Source organism: Octopus bimaculoides, chromosome 20, assembly GCF_046866305.1.
Source record: "Octopus bimaculoides isolate indiv1 chromosome 20, ASM4686630v1, whole genome shotgun sequence".
NCBI classification, from domain to species: Eukaryota; Metazoa; Mollusca; class Cephalopoda; order Octopoda; family Octopodidae; genus Octopus; species Octopus bimaculoides.
In genome coordinates, this window is record NC_142947.1 from 16,394,830 (window position 1) to 16,420,089 (window position 25,260).

The 25,260-nt window shown below is 39.5% G+C and overlaps 1 protein-coding gene across 1 annotated transcript in view; it reads right to left on the bottom strand.

Annotated features, from left to right (window-relative positions):
• The window catches only part of LOC106880711 (ATP-binding cassette sub-family C member 1), a 64,763-nt gene that overhangs the window by 25,053 nt on the left and 14,450 nt on the right, over nucleotides 1-25,260 (bottom strand). The window contains exons 3-13 of the mRNA XM_014930786.3: nucleotides 21,659-21,778; nucleotides 20,541-20,669; nucleotides 18,233-18,340; nucleotides 16,720-16,781; nucleotides 15,270-15,401; nucleotides 11,055-11,285; nucleotides 9,408-9,582; nucleotides 7,454-7,774; nucleotides 6,014-6,151; nucleotides 670-813; nucleotides 63-147 (exon numbers count right to left, since the gene is read on the bottom strand). Coding sequence (XP_014786272.1) covers nucleotides 63-147; nucleotides 670-813; nucleotides 6,014-6,151; nucleotides 7,454-7,774; nucleotides 9,408-9,582; nucleotides 11,055-11,285; nucleotides 15,270-15,401; nucleotides 16,720-16,781; nucleotides 18,233-18,340; nucleotides 20,541-20,669; nucleotides 21,659-21,778 — 1,645 coding nt within the window. The remainder of the gene's footprint in view (nucleotides 1-62; nucleotides 148-669; nucleotides 814-6,013; nucleotides 6,152-7,453; nucleotides 7,775-9,407; nucleotides 9,583-11,054; nucleotides 11,286-15,269; nucleotides 15,402-16,719; nucleotides 16,782-18,232; nucleotides 18,341-20,540; nucleotides 20,670-21,658; nucleotides 21,779-25,260) is intronic.

The window sequence follows — 25,260 nt, forward strand, 5'->3', positions numbered from 1 at the left end:
CTCTATAATAACATCTCCTTACCCAAATTTTATAAAACATTCAAGAAGAAAGCATTAAATACCTGGTGGTAGGTCATGACATATAATGTTAAGATCAACATCTTCAGAGTTGAGGAACTTGTTCACTCTTTTTAGGGAAACAGAACACTGAAATGGAAATTAGAAACAACAAAAATTATGGCTTGAACAGGTTGACATATCTTGTGTATATGCACATGCACTATCTGTTGTCTATTCTCTCATTTTATATTTACACACACACACACACAACCTGTTAGAATTAGCAAACAAATCTTCCTCACATCACATCCAATTATCCTAAAAAAAAAAAAAGGGAGGAATACATTGGTTGGTGTATTCCTAGAACACACTGTATCTAGAGAAAAAAATGGACAATGTTTTCAATTGGAATGTCTTTGATCATATGTATCCTGGATCACAGTTGACCTGCTGTTAAACAATAAGGACATTAAAAACAACACAGGGCAAAACAATTTTTAACATAGTTAACCTAAGGAGTTCAGAAGGAATAACAACTGAATTGACTTTGAATTCAGATAGTAACAAGGTGCAACCATATATCGCCAGAATACAATTTGTCCGGTGCTTTTGCAGATTCTGTTATTTTGTTGATTGTAGGTATACAGGGGAAGAGAGACAGGTTCTTACCTCAGCAAGGTAAATGAATATTTCAGGTAGCAAGTTCATCGGGACTTTCATTAAATTGAATAGTGACTGAGATACAAAGGCTGTTTGGACGCTGATGGAGTGACCAGTGACAAAAATATATGTTGCAAATGAAGCAATCATCACCTGTGGAAGACAAAAAGCAAAAGAGGATAGAAAAGGATGAAGGAGAAGTGAAGGTGAAGAAAGAGAAAATTATGAAATAATGAAGTAGGAGGAAGAGAAAGTGTAGAAGAAGAAGAAACGGAGTGGGGAAATTAAAAGACCATGGAGATGAAGTAGATGGAAAATCAATGGGAATGATATGTGAGCAAAGAGAAAAAGTAAAACAAAATCAAGAAGTGAGTTGAAAGGACATATCTTGCTTGAATGTTTCAGTTTTGGTATGGTTTCTACATCTGGATGCCGTTCCTAACAACAGCTACTTTATAAAGTGTACTGTATGTAGATTATCAATATCATACACATACATAAATACAATGAGGATGATAATATATATATATATATATGTATATATATATTATCCAAAATATATTGTATTATATATCCATCACGGCCACTTTACCAATTGGTTTTGTGTACGGATTACAATGGAGTGTTAAGTAACAATCTGATTATATAACCATACACGCATCAGAGTTAGCCGATATAGAAGGAAATATGGTGACTGCTCTTCATTGTCAGGGGTGGATTAACACAACCAGTTGTCATATTCCTTCTATATTGGCTAACTCTGATGACCGTATGGTTATATAATCAGATTCTTACCTAATACTCCATCACCCTTGTGCTTCTCCTTCTCTCTCTCTCTCTCTAGTTCCTTCCCTAATTCTTCAATCCCTCTGCTCACTACCTCTCTCTGTTCCTCCCACATGATCGGTATTCAGCCAAGCATGACCTTTCTTTCTTGGCCTGTCCACCACTCACACAACATCTTATTTTCCTGTCTCCTGACTTTTGTCTATGTTCGTTGCTGCAAGGTTTCCACTTCACACGCCAGCTTAATGCAACTTGTCCTTTTAGTCGAAAGAGACCCATTGTTAGTCTCGTTGTCTGTATTTCTAATCATGTAGCATCTTCTCCATTTTCTCAATTTTTTTTGTCTGTGTTGTCATACATATTCACCTGCTTTCTTCCAAAAATGTAATGCTCTTAGCTTAGATTTTTGGGGCCTACCAATTTTGAACAGTCTCAAGTGTAACAGGCCAAAATTGTAGTGATAATTGGAAGGTTGGCTGATGAATAGAAAGCCACGAATGTTCCATTCTGGTTTTCCTGTCCATCTTTGTAATGTCCATTTGTCTGTATGTTTTCATTGTCATCTGTTATGTTCATCATCATCATCATCATCATCGTTTAACGTCCGCTTTCCATGCTAGCATGGGTTGGACGATTTGACTGAGGACTGGTGAAACCGGATGGCAACACCAGGCTCCAGTCTGATTTGGCAGAGTTTCTACAGCTGGATGCCCTTCCTAACGCCAACCACTCAGAGAGTGTAGTGGGTGCTTTTACGTGTCACCCGCACGAAAACGGCCACGCTCGAAATGGTGTCTTTTATGTGCCACCCGCACAAGCCAGTCCAGGGGCACTGGCAACGATCTCGCTCGAAAATCCTACAGGAGCCAGTCAGGCGGTACTGGCAACGGCCACGCTCAAAATGGTGCATCTCATGTGCCACCCGCACAAGAACCAGTCCAGGGGCACTGGCAACGATCTTACTTGGCTTGCCGGGTCTTCTCACGCACAGCCCATTTCCAAAGGTCTCGGTCCGTAGTCATCGCCTCTGTGAGGCCCAATGTACGAAGGTCTTGCCTCACCACCTCAGCCCAGGTCTTCCTGGGCCTACCTCTTCCACGGGTTCCCTCAACTGTTAGGGTGTGGCACTTTTTCACGCAGCTATCCTCCTCCATTCTCACCACATGTCCATACCAGCGCAATCGTCTCTTGTTACATTTTTTTTTTAGATATATCATCATCATCATCATCGTTTAACGTCCGCTTTCCATGCTAGCATGGGTTGGACGATTTGACTGAGGACTGGTGAAACCGGATGGCAACACCAGGCTCCAATCTAAATTTGGCAGAGTTTCTACAGCTGGATGCCCTTCCTAACGCCAACCACTCAGAGAGTGTAGTAGGTGCTTTTACGTGTCACCTGCACGAAGGCCAGTCAGGCGATACTGGCAACGGCCACGCTCGAAATGGTGTCTTTTATGTGCCACTCACACAAGCCAGTCCAGGGGCACTGGCAATGATCTCGCTTGAAAATCCTACGAAGGCCAGTCAGGCGGTACTGGCAATGGCCACGCTCAAAATGGTGCATCTTATGTGCCACCCGCACAAGAGCCAGTCCAGGGGCACTGGCAACGATGCACTCTGTTGCTTACGACGTCAAGGGCTCCAGTTGATCCAATCAACAGAAAAGCCTGCTCGTGAAATTAACGTGCAAGTGGCTGAGCACTCCACAGACATGTGTACCTTTAACATAGTTCTCGGGGATATTCAGCGTGACACAGTGTGACAAGGCCGACCCTTTGAATTACAGACACAACAGAAACAGGAAGTAAGAGTGAGAGAAAGTTGTGGCGAAGGAGTACAGCAGGGTTCGCCACCATCCCCTGCCGGAGCCTCGTGGAGCTTTAGGTGTTTTCGCTCAATAAATACTCAACGCCCGGTCTGGGAATTGAAACCGTGATCCTATGACCGCGAGTCCGCTGCACTAACCACTGGGCCATTGCGCCTCCACATACATATATATATATATATATATATATATATATGTGCAGTAGAACTGAACTTGATATCATATGGTTAGGAAGCAAACGTCTCAACCAAACAGCCATGCATACACCTTGAGACTAAATGCAAAGAAAAAAGAAAAGTTGCTGCAAGGACAACAAAAAAAATAGAAAGGACAAAGCACAATAACAACAGCCTAATTATTATTCAGACCTACCCACTCAACGTCAATGAAGGACCCTCTATGAGATCACTATCTGCTAAAAATAGCAGTGAAATATCTCTCAAATCATACCCTACTGTCTTAAAACAGGACATGTTGGATAATGAGGTCCTGAATTCCCTGTACATAGGAAAAAGATGGCATGGTCATGGTTGGAATACTTCTGATCATAGGTCCATACAATCAGGATGGATATATAATTACATAACATCAACAACAATAATGACAATGCCAAGTTAATGAGTGCACTCAACATAACCACTTAGACTAAAAGGAACAGAAGCCTTATATCACAAGCTACCTTCTTAAAAATGGCCACACTAGATAATGTAGTCCTAGATACCAGGTGACAAATTGACAGAAGAATTAGAGCATTACAATTAGTTCACAGCACTGTCATATATTATATATCATGAACACCATCTACAATGTCCTTGAAGTTCCCACATTTTCTATAGCTTTTTCGAGAAAAGCATGAACAAGAGACCAGTGGTGGATTAGAGTTCACTGAAGCCACATTTCCACTCTCAAAAATCAAGATGCATGGCAGTCTTAATGGAGCAATTAGCATTTTATAGCATCTAGTTTCTTTTGCTGAATCCAGCTAGCAATGAAAGTAATTCTTCTCCACAGTCACAACCCAGCTCCTTCCTATTCCTCAAGTCTTATTAATCATTATTATGCAGGAGTGGCTGTGTGGTAAGTAGCTTGCTTACCAACTACATGGTTCTGGGTTCATTCCCACTGCATGGCACCTTGGGCAAGTGTCTTCTACTATAGCCTCGGGCTGACCAAAGCCTTGTAAGTGGATTTGGTAGATGGAAACTGAAAGAAGCCTGTCATATATGTGTGTATATATATATATATATATATATATATATATATATATATATATATATATATACATATATATGGTTGTGTGTGTGTGTGTATGTTTGTCCCCCCACCAACATCGCTTGACAACCGGTGGTGGTGTGTTTACGTCCCCGTAACTTAGCGGTTCAGCAAAAGAGACCAATAGAATAAGTACTAGGCTTCCAAAGAATAAGTTCTGGGGTCGATTTGCTCGACTAAAGGTGGTGCTCCAGCATGGCCACAGTCAAATGACTGAAACAAGTAAAAGAGTAAAAGAGTAAAGAGAGAGTATATTATACTGAAGCTTGACTCTAATCTCTTATGTCTCTGTCAGTAGCCATTAGAAACTTAGGTAATCATATACAATAGATGAACCCCCCTCCCCCCCTTTCTGTGACAAGTGTATTGTTGATACATTTTGGTGTGCACAGCTGACAATCCAAGTTTCTTGTCTGACAATTAGATGTGAATATGAAGCGGTATTGCACCACCAAAAGCAATTACACAAGCCAAAAGAATGAGGCTAAGCAGTCACTCAACTTGCTAGAATTAGTAACCAAATCACCTTTAAATCACATGCTTAAACATAGGAAGGACACACTGAATATATAGTTCTAGGTATACAACATCTGAAAATCAGATGGTTTGGTCATAGCTGGATAGCATTTGCATAACATGAGGTGAGGCAAGAACAATACAACCACAACCAATGCCAATAGATAGTAGGTCTCTTAATTTGTTAGAAATAGTAGCTAATTCTTACTCATGGTACATACTGCTCTCTTAAAAGAAAAGATCACATTGGCTGATGCACTTTTAAATACACTTTATCCATATTGGATGGAAAGGAGATGTTAGGGAAGATGGAATCCCAATATTATAGTTGACTACTGCTGGATGATACATCATGAATGTTTATCAAATATGCACAAGCAAGAGAGTTCCAGGCATAGTTTCCAGGCGAAGAAGAAATTCTGAGGTGCAGAAAGCAAAAAAAAAAAAAAAAAACATGAATGAAACCCTTGTAAAAATCTATTTCTCACCTTTCAATTGCATTTGTACCTTTTAACCTTGCTAAAGAAAGTGCCAAATTCATGTTTACTACTTTCATTTTGTCCTACCATACATGGATTTACCTACAAATGATGGTATATTTTATTAAATTTTTGAGAAAACCTTAGGTGATGGGAAAGAGCATTTTTGATATTTCGAATTAGTACCATAAAAATATATAAAGTAACATACAATTGTTCAAACAATTTCCTCAACAAGTTTCAGTTCGCAAGCCTGTGATATTAACAGTTGCATTGTCTTTTGACCATAGGTCAATTTTTTTTCCTTCAGTCTCAGGGAGCCTCTAAGTGATTGCTTGATCTAGGAGAAATAGCATCCAAATCTGTCCAATGACACTGACGATGACAATGGCATTTCACAGACCAGATTAATGACCAATAACATCAATGATAAAAACGTCAATGATTTTTTTTTTTTTTTTTTTTTACTTACCATAAAGGGTGAAACTTCCCATAAAAACCAAATAACGGACAAAATAAGATTAGCCTTTTTCAGAAGGTTTAACTCTTCTCTTCTGACTGTTGATATTTTCTTTTGGAATAAACTTTCCCATGCATACAATTTGAGGACCTATAAAGAAGAAAAGACACAGAGAAAAGTATTTTTCACCACAAACAAGTGAATTTTGGAAGAGGGGACCTTGCAAGTTTACCAGGTAGATGTAAGAGCATTGTATAAAATGAAAGAGAGTATATTTTAGATTAAAAAAGAACTTTATTTATCATAATTTTGAAAAATAAAAGAAGTATAAAACACTGCATTATTTATGGGATGACCCAACACACATATATTAATGCATACATTCAATTTTTTTTCTCTGTGTTTTTCTCCTTGTCTCCGTATTCTTTCTGTTGAAGAGCGTAGCTCGAAACGTCAAAGACTTTCCGTATTCCCGAGCGTCATACTAATATATACTTTTGTTATTTACACCACCTGTCCTCGTCTGTTGTTATTATTTGTATATTCTCCCATATATTAATGCATACATACACAACAAAGATAACAATGGTTTCCAGAAGAAATATACATCATACCTATTCTTCTGATACAAGAATTATAATTTGATTAGGAAAGATCAAAATGTTCATTCTTCTTTTTTTCAAAAAGAAACAGGAGCACATATTCATATGTTACAATTGTTAATTTAGGTGACTTTCCTTCATCAGGGTTATGCAAAATGTACTACCAATAACAGAGTACTTCCCTACATTTTGTTGTGTGAGGAATTACATTGATGAAATCTTTCCAGAAATGAACTGATAATGAGTTCCTGGTGATTGGTACTTATGATGCCAAATCTGACATCTTGATTTTTCATAAGAGATTAACTGAAGTTAGTAGACCACAACCCAGAGCTGTTGTTGTTGTTGGCACTCCATCACTTACGACGTCGAGGGTTCCAGTTGATCCAATCAACGGAACAGCCTGCTCGTGAAATTAACATGCAAGTGGCTGAGCACTCCACAGATACGTGTACCCTTAACGTAGTTCTCGGGGATATTCAGCATGACACAGTGTGACAAGGCTGAGCCTTTGAATTACAGGCACACAACCCAGAGCTAACAATAAAGTAAAAGAAACAATCACATTTAGATGTGATAACATCAATACAGATTCTCTTAAGAGCTCAAAGTTTAAGTATTCAGCAGAGTCAAAATTGCTAAGATGTTGAAGGCTGTTAGTGAAAGCTTTTGTTGCAATTTCAAACAATTATTGAAACTATTTAAGGCTTCTTTCCTTGATTCCAGGAATTTTAAATTGCCTTGTTTGTGTATGTATATAATGTATGTGTGTGTATGCTTGCTGTATGTGGTTGTATGTATGTGTGACTGAGTGAAAAATATAAAGAAATGAAGACAAAGCAAACCTTACCTTTATTCCAAACAGAACTTGGTTTATAATGCCTAATCGTTTGTCTTTTACCTCCATCTGAGTCAAGGTGTATCTCCCCACAATTCTCGTAATGTACAGGTTAACAGGAGTTAAAACAATGAGTAGAGAGACTCCAGCAAACACAGATGGTCCAAGAATATTGTACAGAAAGAGTAATGCAACAATTATCTCTAATGGAGCTGACCACATCACCCAGAACATCCTCAGTGCTGTATTAATTCGTTCACAATCAACTGACATCATGTTCACTATCTCTCCAGTAGTGAACTGGTTTCTTGCTCGACTGCTTATCGTTAAAGCCTGAATTAGTAAAATAATTAAACACCAATATATTCTTTAATGTTCTAATATATTTGATTGTCAATAAATTTTCAGTGAATTATATTGAATAATTAAAGCATATTAATAAATATTCGGTGACATTTTCTGCCATTGAATTATACTTGTCAATAAATCATAACAAAATAGAGATTTCAAATTTTGGCACTAGGCCAGCAATTTCAATTACATCAACCCCGGTGTTGAACTGATACTTATTTTATCAATCCCAAAAGGATGAAAGGCAAAGTCAATCTCAGCAGAATTTGAACTCAGAGCATTGAAGATGGACAAAATGCTGTCAAGCATTTTGCCCAGTGTGCTAACAATTCTGTCAGCTCACTAACTTAAATCATAACAAAATATTAGTGAATAAGTTGTTAACTATCAATGTTATCCTTGCATATATTTATAGGGATTCCTTACTCCAAACCAGCTCCTCTTTTTCTCCATTACACATTTACACATATACACATCTACATACAAACACATGCTAAAACATTTGAGAGATTATTTACAGGTGTTTCCCACAGTTGCCATGTGAACCAAAACTGCAGCTTGACCATAAGAATAAGTGTAATAATATAAAATTTATGTGAGCAATGTAATAGCAATGAAGTTGCAATGACAATGAAAATGTTTTCTGACTAAGTCACCAAAATTATGGTAATAACTTGAGATGCAATCTATTATTTTCATTACATTTGTATGAAAAGAGACAAAACTGGTTTGTATTGAATTGAATCGTATTAAAGCAGTATGCTTTAAGTAAATTGAAATGACCATCAATGACTTTAAGATTATGAGCTGGACTACTGACTGACAGGTTATGTGGTTGTAACTTCAAATTTAAATACAGCCAATGTTCTGTGCCCATGAGCTAACCACACAAAAATCTGAATGCAAGTTGGTGAAACAAACAAAATTGTCAAAAATCTTCCTAGAAAAGTACAGATTTCTAAGAAAATATCTGATTAATAACGGGAAAATGGATGCAAAAGTAATAAAGAATTTTAAGGTTCAACCACACGGTTCTGGGTTCAGTTCCACTGCGTGGCACCTTGGGCAAGTGTCTTCTACTATAGCCTCGGGCCGACCAAAGACTTGTGAGTGGATTTGGTAGACGGAAACTGAAAGAAGCCTGTCGTATATATATATATATATATATATATATATATATATATATATATATGTATGTGTATGTATATGTTTGTGTGTCTGTGTTTGTCCCCCCAACATCGCTTGACAACCGATGGTGGTGTGTTTACGTCCCCGTAACTTAGCGGTTCAGCAAAAGAGACCGATAGAATAAGTACTAGGCCTCCAAAGAATAAGTCCTGGGGTCGATTTGCTCGACTAAAGGCGGTGCTCCAGCATGGCCACAGTCAAGTGACTGAAACAAGTAAAAGAGTAAAAGAGAAGCAACTTCTCATTTCTTGCCCCTGTTTCGCAACAGAAACCAAAGGAAGTTAATAGGGGAGCAATGTACTTTGAATAAGGTCATTATTCAACCTACATTAAATATCAACAGACTCTCCTCCAAATCAGATCCTACTTTACTTGATCTGACCTGGAATTAAACAACAAAATAAAAATAGTAAGAGGAACAACGAACCTTCTTGTAGACTGCACACATTAAAGCAGCTCTCATTCGTAAGCAAGCCTCTATGTTGTAGCGAGCGAAAAGAGTTTCCGCAACTGAAACGATCACATCAACCACCAAAAGGCCAAGTGCATAGATGTAACCCTTCCATGCTATTTCATCAGTGTTACTATAATCAATCAGTTTACTGTAATTGAAAAACATATACATTTGTTAGACATATAAAAATGAACTGTGTGGTAACTAAAAAAAAAAAAAACAAGAAAAGCAAAAAGAAACTATTTTGCTTCAGAAATAATAAAGCATCTGCATAGAATTATAATTTATAGGGAAAAAAAAGAGTAAGACAGTATATATACATATATATATATATATGTGTATATATATACACACACACACACATACACACACGGTAGGGTGCTGAAAAGTTCCTGGTTTGGGATAAAAGAAAATACAGGAGAATCAGTTAATTGATTTTGTTCAACATATTCCCCCCTCTTAGATCCACACACTTATTGCAGTGCTCCTTCAGCTTTTCTAAGCCCTGTAAAAGAACTTGGAAGATTGGGCTTTTAACCAGGCCTTATGTGATACCATTAGGCCAAGAATTTTTCAACACCCATTGTGTGCATGTATGTATATATATATATATATATATATATATATATATATATATTTATTATGTACTCTAATTCATATATATTATATTATATTATATTATATTATATTAATTATTCACCCACACCTCCTTTGAGTCCATTCAAGTCAAATTGCTCCTTTTTGATCTGCAATGTTAGTAAATGGTAAAATGCCGTTGAAGTTGGGGGTGTGAGGTTCTGTTTTCACCCACTTCAAATAAATATTCTCAGAATTTTTCTTTTTGTATCTTTTTATTGTACAAGTTCTGTTTGTGTTTAGATTTGTGTGTGTGTTTGAGAATTATTGTGGAACATGTTTATTCTACACTACTTCTCCCACCATTGTAACAATCAACTCTTCTTGCAACTTCTCAGGCTGTCAAATTGTAATGTATATTATTACGACACAAGGTTATTTGTCAGTAATGTGTAAAATGATTAAAACAGTTTTTCCTCAAACCCATGTAATAGATTACAAGTCCAAATGTTTTGAGGCCCTTTGGTGGTAAAAAAAAAGAACAAGAAAACAAAAAAACAAAAACAAACTGTAATCTTAGAAAATGAAAAATATCTTCTTAATGGAACAAACTGAAATATGACCATGTCCTACAAACAGCATGTAAAATGGTAATAATGTTGAAGTTTTACATGAAATTAATTATGAAAAACAAATAAAGAAAACAACTATAGAAAGTGAAAAATGAGATGTCTCAGTAGGAAAGAGGCATTCATGGCCAACATAGGAACTCCACCAATTCAAGATTACCTTGACTATTTCAGCTGGTTATCACCTTAATCCTATCACACTCTGTTCCTGGTATAGCAGGAAGAGCCTAATTAAAGTGATAATGAATGAAACATGCAGAAAAAGAAGATAAAATACTAAAAATAAGCAAACAATCACATTAGCTTTTTATGTTCAAACTAGTCAAATCTGGCTGATCGTTGGAAACAATATGAATGGAATAAGCATTACATTTGACAGAGTGATCTGAATGTTGAAGGGTTTTCTCATACTTACCGTAAAATCATTGGATTTACAAACATCAAAACAGAACTGCAAAACTTGAATAAATATCCCAGTATTAATGTGCCACCAAAAGATCGAAAAAGAATCCAAATAATGGAGATATTGATCTGTTGCTTAGATTCAATTAGACTAACTTCTTGAGATTCTGATCGTGTGGTGAGGAGAGGTGTTTTTTCTGATGGCTCTGTTTCATGGGTAGCTTTGTAAGCTCTTTCAAGTTTTCTGTTCGTAATAGAGAAGGGTATCAAAATAATCTATATAGTACATATATATGTATGTGTGTATATATATATATATATATATATATATATATATATATATATATAGATATCTGTGGAGAGAGAGAGAGAGTGTGTGTGTGTGTGTGTCTGTGTGTGTGTGTGTGTGTGTGTGTCTGTGTGTGTGTGTCTGTGTGTGTGTGTCTGTGTGTGTGTGTCTGTGTGTGTGTGTCTGTGTGTGTGTGTCTGTGTGTGTGTGTCTGTGTGTGTGTGTCTGTGTGTGTGTGTCTGTGTGTGTGTGTCTGTGTGTGTGTGTCTGTGTGTGTGTGTCTGTGTGTGTGTGTCTGTGTGTGTGTGTGTGTCTGTGTGTGTGTGTATTTATCTTTTTTAGATTTTGTAGAAGGTAAACTTAGACAATAATACTTTAACCATACTCTTCCCTTGGAAAAATGTGAAAAAAGAAAAAAAAGGTAGACACAGAAATAGATGGGTAGACAGACAGGTAGGTAGAGAGAAAGAGACAGAGATAGAGAGAGAGAGAGAGAGAGAGAGAGAGAGAGAGAGAGAAAGAGAGGGAGAGAGAGACAAACAGACAGACAGATAGACAGACAGATAGATAGCCAGACAGATAGATAGCCAGATAGATAGATAGCCAGATAGATAGATAGCCAGATAGATAGATAGCCAGATAGATAGATAGCCAGATATCTTTTTATTATAGCCACACAGGGCTAAATACAGAAAATGGACAAATTACAAAGTAGAGCTTTGGGGGGGGGGGGATAATTTGGATCAAAAGGGATCGCGGGAAGAAAAAAAAAAAAAAAAAAAAAAAAAACGTGGGAGGGGGCGATCAATAGGGATCGTGTATCACAGTCGATGTAAAAAACGGGGAACAGATTAGGTTTATCCGTGGAGAGAAAAGCCTACGGAAAAGACCACGGTCACCTCAGGCTTTTTTTTTTTAAAGGTACATGAAAGTAAGTACCTTCTCTCTTTTTGTCTCTTTTTGTTACAAGTCTATGCTTAAAATGGTGTCGTCTTTCATTCTTACCATTCTTGCCACATTTATCCATTTTTTATTGAAACTTTCATTCGACAACACTTTCCTCTCTATCCTCATCCTCCTTTTCAAGTGGTACTTGAAAAAGTTGACGAGGGACTGACCAGAGAGGAAAGTGTTTGTTTGTAGACCTTTCAAACGCGTCCACCACACGCATTCTTTTGCCATAGCTATCAGTGTTACAAAAACCGTTTTTCCTTCCCGTTTAAAGGAAGGTGGCGGAACAATATTCACGATAGACTCGGCTGATAAGTGGGCTCGTCCCACACGCGACAACAGCCGTTCGACGAAGGTCCACAGCTCTGAAATATCTGGACACTGCACAAGTGCGTGCAGAACGGTTTCGTCGCTCTGACCGCATCTCGGGCAGGTCGGTCCGGTGGTTTTCGAACCGTGTCTGTAGATCTTCTCTCGAACTGGTAGTGCGTCTCGATAGCATTGCCAAGCCAGGGATCTCTGGAAATTATCCATAGGCCCCGGCCCGAACGTCGTCTTGAAAAGGCGGGTTAAGAATTTCTCGTCGACACCCAGGTTTGCCCCGAGAGTGTCGTCAGACCTCCCCTCCACTCGTCCTCTATAGAACGCATTGGTCGTTTGGAAGTTGCACAAGTTTGATCCCGGACGGCAGAGCTGTTGTAGAGCTTGGCGACACTCGCGGTGCCATTCGCCCAGTTTCGGTCTCTTCCTGATCCATGTTTGCAGTTCGGTGAGTGAGACGAGCTGCGGGAAGGCGTGCCTCACAAACGGCGCCCACACCTGTTCACCGTCGTCAATGAAGTTCCAGAGATGCTGCAGTCTCAGCGCATGTCTGCGCATCATTAACCACGGCATCCCCAGTCCTCCACGTAACGGTTGTTGACAGCAAATGGATCGCCTCACCATCGGAACGCCACCCTTCCACAGAAAGTGGAAAAGTATGCGTTCTAGTTTCGTGATGGTGGCATCGGGACAAGGCACGACGGTCAGGCGGTAATCGATGACTGATGCGATATACACATTAGCCACCTCCGCCCGGCCTTTTAGAGATAACTTTCTCTCAGCCCATGTTTGGCTGAGTTTGATCACTCTACTGGTGATCTCGTCCCAGTTCTTATCCATTTGGAGGTCCGGACTGAACCAGACCCCGAGCAGTTTAACCGGTCCGTCCGTCCAGCGTCCCACTACGGAGTCACTGTTGGACGGTATGGGCTTGCTTCTCCAGGTGCCGAGTAACAAACCCACTGACTTTTCCGGGTTAATTTTTGCTCCTGTCACCGTTTCGTATTCTTTAAGTGTCTCGCCTAGCATCTCGACGTGCTTTTCGCTCGACACTATGACGGTGACATCGTCCGCATATGCAGACACGCTCGTCCCGCAACCCAGCTCTCGTGGGATACCCCTCAGTGTCGCCAGCTTCCGCAGTAGTGGTTCGATCGTCAATACATACAGAAGCGCCGACAAGGGACATCCCTGACAGACCGAACGCGTGATGTCGAACGGTTTTGACAGGTGACCGTTTACCCGTATTACCGATCGGATGCCGCTATACAAGGCAGCGATCCAACCGCGGAAGACAGGACCAAAGCCAGCTGCCCTGAGGACGGCCGCTAGATATCGATGGTCGACCCTATCGAAGGCTTTAGATTGATCTAAATTGATCAGCGCCCCACCCATGCCAGGATCCTTAACTACCCTGTCCATGATGTAGCGCATGAGGTGGAGGTTGTCATGGATACTTCTGCCCGGCACGGCGCATGTTTGCGCCCTGTCGACCAGTTTATCGATGACAAGCGCCAACCTCTCGGCTATTACTTTGGCCAAAATTTTCAAGTCTGCGTTGAGCAGAGTGATGGGCCTGAAATTATCTATAAAATTCCCCTTGTTTGGGTCTTTCTTCAGCAATGTCACTGCACCTCGGCTCACGAAACCGGGAATTCTCCCGTTTTGTTGCCAGTTGCAGTAGACTGATGCCAAGAGGTCGCCAAACAAGTCTGGCATTTGACAATACAGCTCGTAGGGTAGACCATCCAATCCAGGTGACTTATCCCTCGCGCAGCCCGCCATAGCATCCCTTACTTCAGCAGCTGTGATGGGACCCTCACAACACTCTGCCTCTCCCGCCGAGAGCCGCGGCAGGCCGGTCAGGTAGGCAGTGAAGTCCATCCTGCGTTCCGACTCACCGCTCGCACCGAACAGTCGAGCAAAGTGCTGTTGAAAGGCCCCACACATCCTTTCGGGTTCGAGCAGACTACATCCCTGTTCATCGATTAGAGACCGAATGGTGGCTCTGTTACCGCGTTGCGCCTCCGCCACCCGGGCTTCTCGCGCAGCTTCGATCCCTTCGTTCCTTAAGGCACGCATTTTAGCTCTGACGACGCAACCTTCGTGTTTGGCGTTGAGGTGTTGGTCGAGGGCCATCCTCGCAGCCAAAACGTTGGTTGCGCTGCCAGTTGTAAGTGCCTCTTCTAGTTTCTTAACTAAGTCTCCCTCTACTCTATTTCGATCTATAGATAGCCAGATAGACAGATAGCCAGATAGACAGATAGCCAGATAGACAGATAGACAGATAGCCAGATAGACAGATAGCCAGATAGACAGATAGACAGATAGACAGATAGACAGATAGAGACAGACAGATAAATAGAGGCAGACAGATACATAGCCAGATAGAGACTGACAGAGACTGACAGATAGAGAAACAGAGAGACATACATACATACATACATACATACATACAGCAAAATAGATAGACAGACAGACAGATACATAGACAAACAGAAAGACAGATAGTAAGACGGACAGAAAGACAGACAGAGAGACAGACAGATAGATAAATAGACAGATGAATGAATAGACAGACGGACAGACAGACAGGCAGGCAGACAGGCAGGCAGGTAGGTAGGTAGATTAAGATATAAATATGTACATCTATTAAAACAAACTTACTGCTTCTTTGACTTCATTTCATTGTTCCAATGTTTTTGGAATGTTTTGCTTAGTGTGTGGCTTTCATTCTTTGGCAAAAGCTTTGGGATGTCTGATTCCTGAAGTGTTCTGCGGTAAGCTGCTTTCACAACACTACAATAAGGAAGGTGTTTGTTATATGTAATAATATGTAATAACAGTTTATGATATCTAGGGATAAGGTCACATATTTTGGAGAAAGGGAACAGTTGCTGTGACTGTCGACTGTTCTTGATTAGTACTTATTTTGTCACTCACCACAATATCAAAAGCTGATTTAAATAGAATCTGCATACAAAATGTTAAAGAATACAACTAAATACTCTGCTGTGCATGTGCACTAAGTTTTAACATTCTAGCTCACTTCTGCTGTTTACAGCAGTGCTTGGAAGGAAGGTGTGTAGCTTGTGATCATTGCATTGACTGTGACAGAGAAAGATGTCATGGTGATACCTGCTCAGAGGCCTGTGCTAAGTTGCAGAAAGTGTATGGAGAGGAGTGTGAGTCACACAAATGTATGAGTGGTTCAGACATTTCCAAGATGGCCAAAAAAAAATGTCAATATTGATGAGCATTCTGGGAGACCTGCAACCAGCAGAACTGAGAAAAACATCACAGATGTGCATGCAGCCATAAGGGGAAATCACCATCCATGAGTTATCAGATGATGTGCAGATTAGTTACGATTCAATTCAGCCCATCATCACTGAAGATTTGATATGAGATGCATGTCTGCCAAGTTTGTGCCAAAACTGCTTTCAGATGGCCAAAAAGATCTTGAATTTCAATTGCACGAAATCTTGATTGTGTTAAGGACAATGAAATTTTTTTTAAACTTTGCATTGGCCTCTGGGCAGGTATCACCAAACTTTTGGCAAAATTTGGTGCAGATTCTCTGCTCAACTTCTGTCATAGTCAATGCAACGATCACACACTACACAGCTTCCTTCCAAACACTGCTGTAAACAGCGGGAGTAAGCCAGAACATTAAGACTTAGTGCGCATACACAACAGAGTTCAAGGTCAATCTGTGCCTAGCAGCTTCATTCTGCATGCTTTAGCTTCGTTACTATGGCAACAGTCTGGGTACTTATTGATCAGACCATGTATGTATCTATATATATATATATATATATATATATATATATACACACACACACATGCAAGTGTGTGGTGTGTGTCACATTTATTCATGTTGACATGAAGTTGAAGGTATATACCCCCAAAATTTTCAATAGCATAGTGTGAGTATCCAACTAGCAGCACACTTTTGAAATTTATTAAAATGTATAAGAATGAGTGTATACAAAGACTGATAGAAAACAGTACTAGCACAATGTGTTAAACATTTTAACCAATCAGTGTATGCAATGAAGAGCTGTTGCTGCATAAATAAATATATTAGAAATAACAACTGATTTAAAGCACTTACCTGCTTAATGAGTTGAACATCAAATAGGATGGTAATGATAGCTGATCTTCTGTGAGTTTATCCTGAATGTAACAAATATGTTAGAAGAATGATGAGGTCTTAAAATTAGAGTTGACAATATAGAAAAATGATGGGGTTTCACTGACATATTACTTAAAATGAACAATCTGGATAAAATTCAGTATCAGTTTTAGTGAGTGACAGAGAGAGGGAAAAATAGATGACACCGAGAAAGGAGTAAATGAAGGGAATGGGAGAATGTGAAGATGGTCAAACGAAAGAGAAAATCAGACAACTGGCCTGATAGGTGTAATCATTATTTTAAGATCCTGTCAATGGTACTGAATTATATATCCAGGGCAAGTCTTCAAATCTCTATGGCTCAAGTACCTGGCAGTAAGTAGACTTCAGAACAATATTTGCTTTATAGCATGCAGACAAGCATTGTGGAACTAGTGAGTACTTTGTTAGTTTTTCATACTGAAAGTTACTTGTGATAATTCAGCTTCTAATCTAGGGTCAATTTATCTATCAACCATTAAATGTTGTGAAAATCATATTCAAAAAAATGATTACATTAAGTAATATAAGTTGGGAGGGACAGCCGCTACATTCCTTTCCTTTTCACTGTATTGAATGCTTTAGTCAGGTTAATGGTCTGATAAAGATAATCAGCATTTTAAGATCCTGTCATTGGTACTGAATTACATGCAACCCTTTGTTTTGCTCTAGGTACTTCTTTGGAGCTGTCCGAGAACAAACACTATGTCTGTGGTGCACCTGTTGGCTCTGAAGCTACACTGGCTCTCTGGAAAGTGTTCTTCAGTGATGGTGGGTGCCAGTCTGTTCAGCAGAATCCTTGCAAGGATTTTTTCTTGTGATGGTGAGCAGAGTAATCTCCCAGAAATTAGAGCAGTCTGACTTTTCTTCTTTCTATTGTGATGATAATTGCATAGCAGAGGTTTTGTGATAGTTTGCCCTGCACCCAGCAACAGACAAAGAGCTTGTAGATATTTTCTATGTAATGCTGGCCCCACTCATCTTTCCAAATCTCTGGTGGCATTCCACTAACTCTGACTGCTTTGCCACTATTCAGCTGCTCTATGGCTTTGGCCATCTCTTCAATGGTGAGTGACTCATCCAGTTCCACTTTTACTGGTTGTTGAGAAATACAAGGAATTGTTGATTCTTGGACAGTGCAGTTAGCACTGAAGAGGACCATGACAACTAGTGTCACACTATCAACCGTGCTGTCTTCTTCAAAAGCATCAGCAGGATCATTCTGAAGGACAAAAAGTGCAGGAGGAAGAGCTGCAACACTGTGTCATCAAATCCTGACCAAACCTTCAACAGCAGCCACTGCTATTATGCCTACCTGTGAGCTACAAGTGTGCCTGCAGTCTTCTGAATTTTCATTCATGAGGCCAAGTTGAGTTTTAATGCTACAACAGCAACTTTAGAGGCATCAAAAACGTGAACTTAGCTGTAAAAATTGTACCAAAAGCAAACTTACCTGTGGGCGGTCAGTGGGCCCTGACCATGAAGTGAGTAGCAATTGTAAGAGGTTTAAACCATATGAGATGTAGAAAAGAACAAAAATTGTGAGATTGTCTTCTTGCTCCTATAAAGAAAAACAATTGGAAGAAGAGGATAAAATGAAGGATTAGGCAACTTGAAATATACCACAATAAAGTAACAGTAAATACACGTAGAAGTACAACTCTTAACAAATTTCATGAGATGTTGGTCAACCAGCAGAAAGACCTGGCACTTTGTTAGCAATTGCTAAGTAGTATCACTTCTGATAATTGCTAAGTTGAGAGCTTGGTTGGATCAATTTTTCGAGTTAAAATCGGGTGATTTCTACCAACGAGGTATTGAAAATCTTGTTGAACGTTGGGAAGAAGTGGTAAACAACAAGGGTGAATAAACATAATTAAGGGATCAGCAACATAATTGGTGAAGCAACTGTTGCTGATCCCTTAATTATGTTTATATATATCTTAAAAAATAGAGCTCAAAATCGATGTATTGAAGATACTTTATTGCAGCAACAATTATGATAGCAGAAACAACAATAAGCCAAACCTATGCACATTTCAATAGAGTATCCAGGATAAATAAACCACATCAAGACTGTTAACAGATACTATATATTTTATAAAATCTTGTTTTATAAAAAAACATATATTTAATATATATATATATATATATATATATATAAGGTGATATAAAAAAAGTTCCTGGACTGGTCTTGTAGCATGCCAACAGATGGTAACATATGATTTTGAGTGCAGTGAGAGCTAGCAGTGGCCTCTCTGAAGCAGTGAGCTGCGTATTACATATGCACCCACCCTATTATTCAGATTTGGTACTTGTAGACTTTTATCTCTTCCCCAAGATGAAAATGCAGCTCAAAGGTTGCTGTTTTAACACCAGTGTCGAGATCAAGAGGGAATTGCTGAAGGTTCTCAACTCACTTGCAGAAAATGACTTCCAAGCTGGATTCCAAAAGTGGCAGGAAAGCTAGGACCAGTGTCTTGCTGCACAAGGAGACTATTTTGAAGATGATGTTAAAAGTTATGTAAATAAGTTCTTTTTTATTAAACATAACTAATCTGGGAACTTTTTGATACCACCTGATATGTAAATATAAGCAGTGGCCTAGTGGTTAGGGTGTTGGGCTCACAATCATAAGGTTATGGATTCAATCCCAGAGTCATGCAGTGCATTGTGTCCTTTAGCCAGGCACTTCATTTCACATTACTCTCCAGTCAAGTGCTAGTACAGATCTCTCCCTTTCTCTCACTCCCTCCCTCTTTCTCTCTCTCTCTAGTTGTCACATCCTTCATATTCACGGGATCAAGAATGTGGAGGTGGTTTGAAAGTGTGTCTATGTCTGCTCACACCAACACAGGTACCACAAACAATTAATTAAGGCACAGTACATACTACCAGGTCATATGTCACTTCACTGATGATATATCTGAATAATACTAATTTGATGTATTATTTCATGTAATAAATACTAATACTCTAACGATAAACCTCTTGCAAGTCAATGATCAAACAGTTGTAGAATTATGCAATAAAGTAATAAAATGAATTGTGTACTTCATTCTTCTTAATATAAATATCCAGACTTTCTACTCACATGATAAGTTTCATCAAAATCAATAAAACAATGTAGGAGGAGTTAGCTAATGACTCCACAAACACACCCACCGACAAATATATATAAACACACTCACATACACACATATACACACACACACTTACTTAGAACACTTTATTACTATATTTGGTTGCCCTATTTATATATGTATACATACGAAGGGATGCTGAAGAGTTCCTGGCTCTAAGGGTATTGTGAAAGGCCTGGTTCAAGGCCCAACCTTCTGAGTTCTTTTGCAGGGCTTAGAAAAACTGAAGGACTACTGCAATAATTGTGTGAATCTGAGAGGGGAATATATTGAATAAAACCATAATCAACTGATCCTCCTGTATTTTCTTTTACTCAAAGCCAAGAACTTTTCAGTACCGCTTCATAAATATACATACACAAGCACGTGTATAACATGTGACTATGGTTTGCTGATAAATAGTACATGGAAACTAGGTTCCCAGTTGTATCCACTTTACCATATCTAGAAGTTATACATCAAGTGTAGATGTAATTCACTGTAGCATTTAACAAATATATGTTTGTTTATTAGTATGAATGTATATAATGCAGAGAAGGAAAGAGATGGAAGCAGAAACAGAAAGGAAATGAGGGTATGACAAAGAAAGCAAATGAAAAGTGATTAATTATTACAAACCTTTAAAATAATCTTTGTGCAAAATGGAATGATGCCAACTAAAACTTGTAACAACCAGAAAAGGAAGATAGGGTATGAGGACCATATTCCTTTTTTCCTTTCATATACAGACACAACAGCAACAAGAAGCTGAAAAGACAAAATAACAATGTCAGTACAGAGTTTATAGTTAGTCTAACAAAAAGATTGGTCTACCAGCTAACTCACACCAAAACCCAGTTTACATAAATAGCAGACACCAAGATGTTTGTACACCTGGGAATCATCATTAGTGTGTGTATGCATGTATGATCATCATATTATCATTGAGTAATGTTCATTTTCCAATGCGTGCCTGGGTCACACAAAATTTGCTGGGGCAACCTTTCTATAGTTGGATATCCTTCTTGCCATCAAGCCTTACCCATTTCCTGACAAGGCAATATTTCCCCATGGCCAGACATGTTTTCCTTGAAAGATTGGAAACTAGCTGTAAAACTTGTATGACAATGACAGTCATTTATAATCATCATTTGACATCAAAACAAGAGCACACACACACATACATGCAACAAGCTTATCTGCCAAATCTGCTTACAAGGCTATCGTTGACCCAGGGCAATAGCAGGAGACACTTGCCATAGGTGCAGCACAGTGGGATTGAAACTGAGAAAAACCTGTTGAAAAGCAAGCTTCTTAACCATGTAGCCACACCTGCGCCTCTCTCTCTTCATATATATATACACACACACACACACTTTTATATGTTAAGCATACACAGAAACATGATAAGCTATGTACATATGTATATCATCCATCATCATCATTATCATTTAACGTCTGTTTTCCATGCTGTCATGGGTTGGACAGTTTGACTGAAGACTGGTAAGCTGGGGGGCTGCACCTGGCTCCAATCTGATCTGGCAAGGTTTGTACAGCTGAATGCCCTTCCTAATGCCAACCACTCCAAGAGTGTATATATATAAGAGAGTAAGTAGAGTAAGAGTCAGTTTCATTGGATAGATGGGAGGATGGACAGATGAATGAATAAACAGAGACATAAATTCCCTTTCTCTGATGCCTATATAAGAGATTCTAAATGTTTACAAGATTAAAGATTGTATATAAGACATACATACATAATTTAAAGCTGGTAGAAGAAAGGATAAATATAGAGCTGGGTTGCTGCTTTCCGCATTAGAGTTGGCAACTGCAATTATGTTCATAATACCAATGATACTTAGAACCACACAAAGAACCTGAAAAAACACAAAAGAGAAATCATGAAAAAAATCGTGTGTGTGTGTGTGTGTGTGTGTGTATGAGTGTGTGTGTGCATGTTTGTGTGTGTGTGTACAGGGTGCAGTGAATGAATTGTCATCTAAATTACGCAAACATGAAAATAACACTGGCATCTCATTTAAACAGATATATTTGTCAAAATTACATAAAAATATCTTGAAATACTAAAGCATAAATTTATTCAATAAAACTGTCATTGGCTTCAAAACCACGCCCTCCAGATGACTTTGGAATCTCCTACAACTCTTCTGGACAGTCTCCTTGTTTCAGTTGATGAATGCTGCCGTAATCCTTGCCTTCAGTTCAGTTTTGGAGTTTTGTTGGTCTCTCACTCAACTGCACCCCACATGTAATAATGAAGGGGGGTTTCAATATGAGGAATTAGATGGCCAGCTGTTAGTGGTGATGTGGGTACAGAAATTGTATATCAGCCATCACTGGGTTCTCCAGCTTGTGTGTCATGGTGCAGAGTCCTGTTGCCAGACATAGGGTCTTCCAGCAGCCTACCTTCTCCATGCACTTGGTGTAGGCCTCTGTGTTGAGTGTGAGGCTATGTGGGAAGATGAATGGAGGCATAACATTACCATCACTAGTGATCACTCCAAATATTAACTGGATGTTTGGTTTTTATACCTCTCAGTACATATCCTCAGACTGACACCTAAACACTCTGAAATGTTTATATTGGAGCTTCCAGCACGAATGCCAAGCAGTACAGCATGTCATTTCCAAATCTCTGGCAGGGTGAATTGCATCATGTTACTGCTTTTCTCAAAAGTGGTGCCCAACTGACCCAACTATACTGTGTAGTCAACAAAATCAAAAACAAACAATGCACGTGCATGAAATTAAAAATATAAAATGTTGACAATTTACCCATTGCATCCAGTATATCTTTTTTCTCTATTTTCTTTTATTTGTTTCAGTCATTTGACTGCAGCCATGATGGGGCATTGCCATTTTAGTCATATGAATTGACTCAGTACTTATTTTGTGTTAAAACTGGTACTTATTTTCTTATAGTCTCTTTTGTCAAACCACTAAGTTATGGGTACATAAACACACAAACGCCAGTTGTCAAGTAGTATGGGGAGGGGGACAAACACAGACACACATGTGCTTTTTATAGTAGTGCTTTGAAGGAAGGTGTGTAGCATGATTGCTGCATTGACCATGACACAGAAGGTTGTCATGGTAATACCTGCTCAGAGGTCTACACAAAGTTGCAAAAAGTGTATGGAGAGGAGTGTATGGAGAAGGAGTGTATGGAGAAGGAGTGTATGGAGAAGGAGTGTATGGAGAAGGAGTGTATGGAGAAGGAGTGTATGGAGAAGGAGTGTATGGAGAAGGAGTGTATGGAGAAGGAGTGTATGGAGAAGGAGTGTATGGAGAAGAAGTGTATGGAGAAGAAGTGTATGGAGAAGAAGTGTATGGAGAAGAAGTGTATGGAGAAGAAGTGTATGGAGAAGAAGTGTATGGAGAAGAAGTGTATGGAGAAGAAGTGTATGGAGAAGAAGTGTATGGAGAAGAAGTGTATGGAGAAGAAGTGTATGGAGAAGAAGTGTATGGAGAAGAAGTGTATGGAGAAGAAGTGTATGGAGAAGAAGTGTATGGAGAAGAAGTGTATGGAGAAGAAGTGTATGGAGAAGAAGTGTATGGAGAAGAAGTGTATGGAGAAGAAGTGTATGGAGAAGCAGTGTATGGAGAGCAGTGTATGGAGAGCAGTGTATGGAGAGCAGTGTATGGAGAGCAGTGTATGGAGAGCAGTGTATGGAGAGCAGTGTATGGAGAGCAGTGTATGGAGAGCAGTGTATGGAGAGCAGTGTATGGAGAGCAGTGTATGGAGAGCAGTGTATGGAGAGCAGTGTATGGAGAGCAGTGTATGGAGAGCAGTGTATGGAGAGCAGTGTATGGAGAGCAGTGTATGGAGAGCAGTGTATGGAGAGCAGTGTATGGAGAGCAGTGTATGGAGAGCAGTGTATGGAGAGCAGTGTATGGAGAGCAGTGTATGGAGAGCAGTGTATGGAGAGCAGTGTATGGAGAGCAGTGTATGGAGAGCAGTGTATGGAGAGCAGTGTATGGAGAGCAGTGTATGGAGAGCAGTGTATGGAGAGCAGTGTATGGAGAGCAGTGTATGGAGAGGAGTGTATGGAGAGCAGTGTATGGAGAGGAGTGTATGGAGAGGAGTGTATGGAGAGGGGTGTATGGAGAGGGGTGTATGGAGAGGGGTGTATGGAGAGGGGTGTATGGAGAGGGGTGTATGGAGAGGGGTGTATGGAGAGGGGTGTATGGAGAGGGGTGTATGGAGAGGGGTGTATGGAGAGGGGTGTATGGAGAGGGGTGTATGGAGAGGGGTGTATGGAGAGGGGTGTATGGAGAGGGGTGTATGGAGAGGGGTGTATGGAGAGGGGTGTATGGAGAGGGGTGTATGGAGAGGGGTGTATGGAGAGGAGTGTATGGAGAGGAGTGTATGGAGAGGAGTGTATGGAGAGGAGTGTATGAAGAGGAATGTATGGGTCACACACAAGTGTATGAGTGGTTCCGACGTTCCAAGATGGCCAAAAAATGTCGATATTGACGAACCGAACATTCTAGGAGACCTGCAACCAGCAGAACTGAGAAAATCATTGCAGATATATGCGCAGCTGTGAGGGGAAATTGTCAAATCACCATCCGTAAGTTATCAGAGGATGTGCAGATTGGTTATGGTTCAGTGCAGTTCATTATCATTAGATTTGGGTATGAGATGCGTGTCTGCCAAGTTTATGCCAAAACTGCTTTCAGCTGACCAAAAGGATACTCAGGTTTCAGTTGTACAAGATTTCCTTGATTGTGTTGAGAACAATGAAAACATTTTGAAAACTTTGCATAGGGCTCTGAGCAGGTATCTCTAAGCTTTTGACAAGATTTGATGCAGATTCTCTGCTCAACTTTCTCTGTCATGGTTAATGTGACAATCGCATGCTACACACCGTCATTCCAAGCACTGCTTTAAACAGCGGGAGTCAGAACATTAAAACTTAGTGAGCATGCACAGCAGAGTTCAAGATCAATCTGTGCCAGGCAGCTTCACTCTGCATGCTTTAGATTCATTACTATAGCAACAGACCATCCAAGTATTTATTGATTAGACCACATATATACACAGACATATGTACTTATATATACATATACAGAGAGAGAGAGAGAAAGAGGGATAGAGAGAGAAACAGATATATATATATTATAGAGACAGACAGACAGATTGATAGATAGACATACAGTCAGATTGACAGACAGATTGGTATTTTTCAGGTTAAATTTAGATACATACAACAAAAATTCTTTCCTATGTTTTACTTTTTACTTTCCTAAGATCATAGAGATCTATGCAGTTTGCCCTTTTATTCCGCTAACAATGAGATTAATTGGATACTCTCTTTGAATTAGAATATTTTTC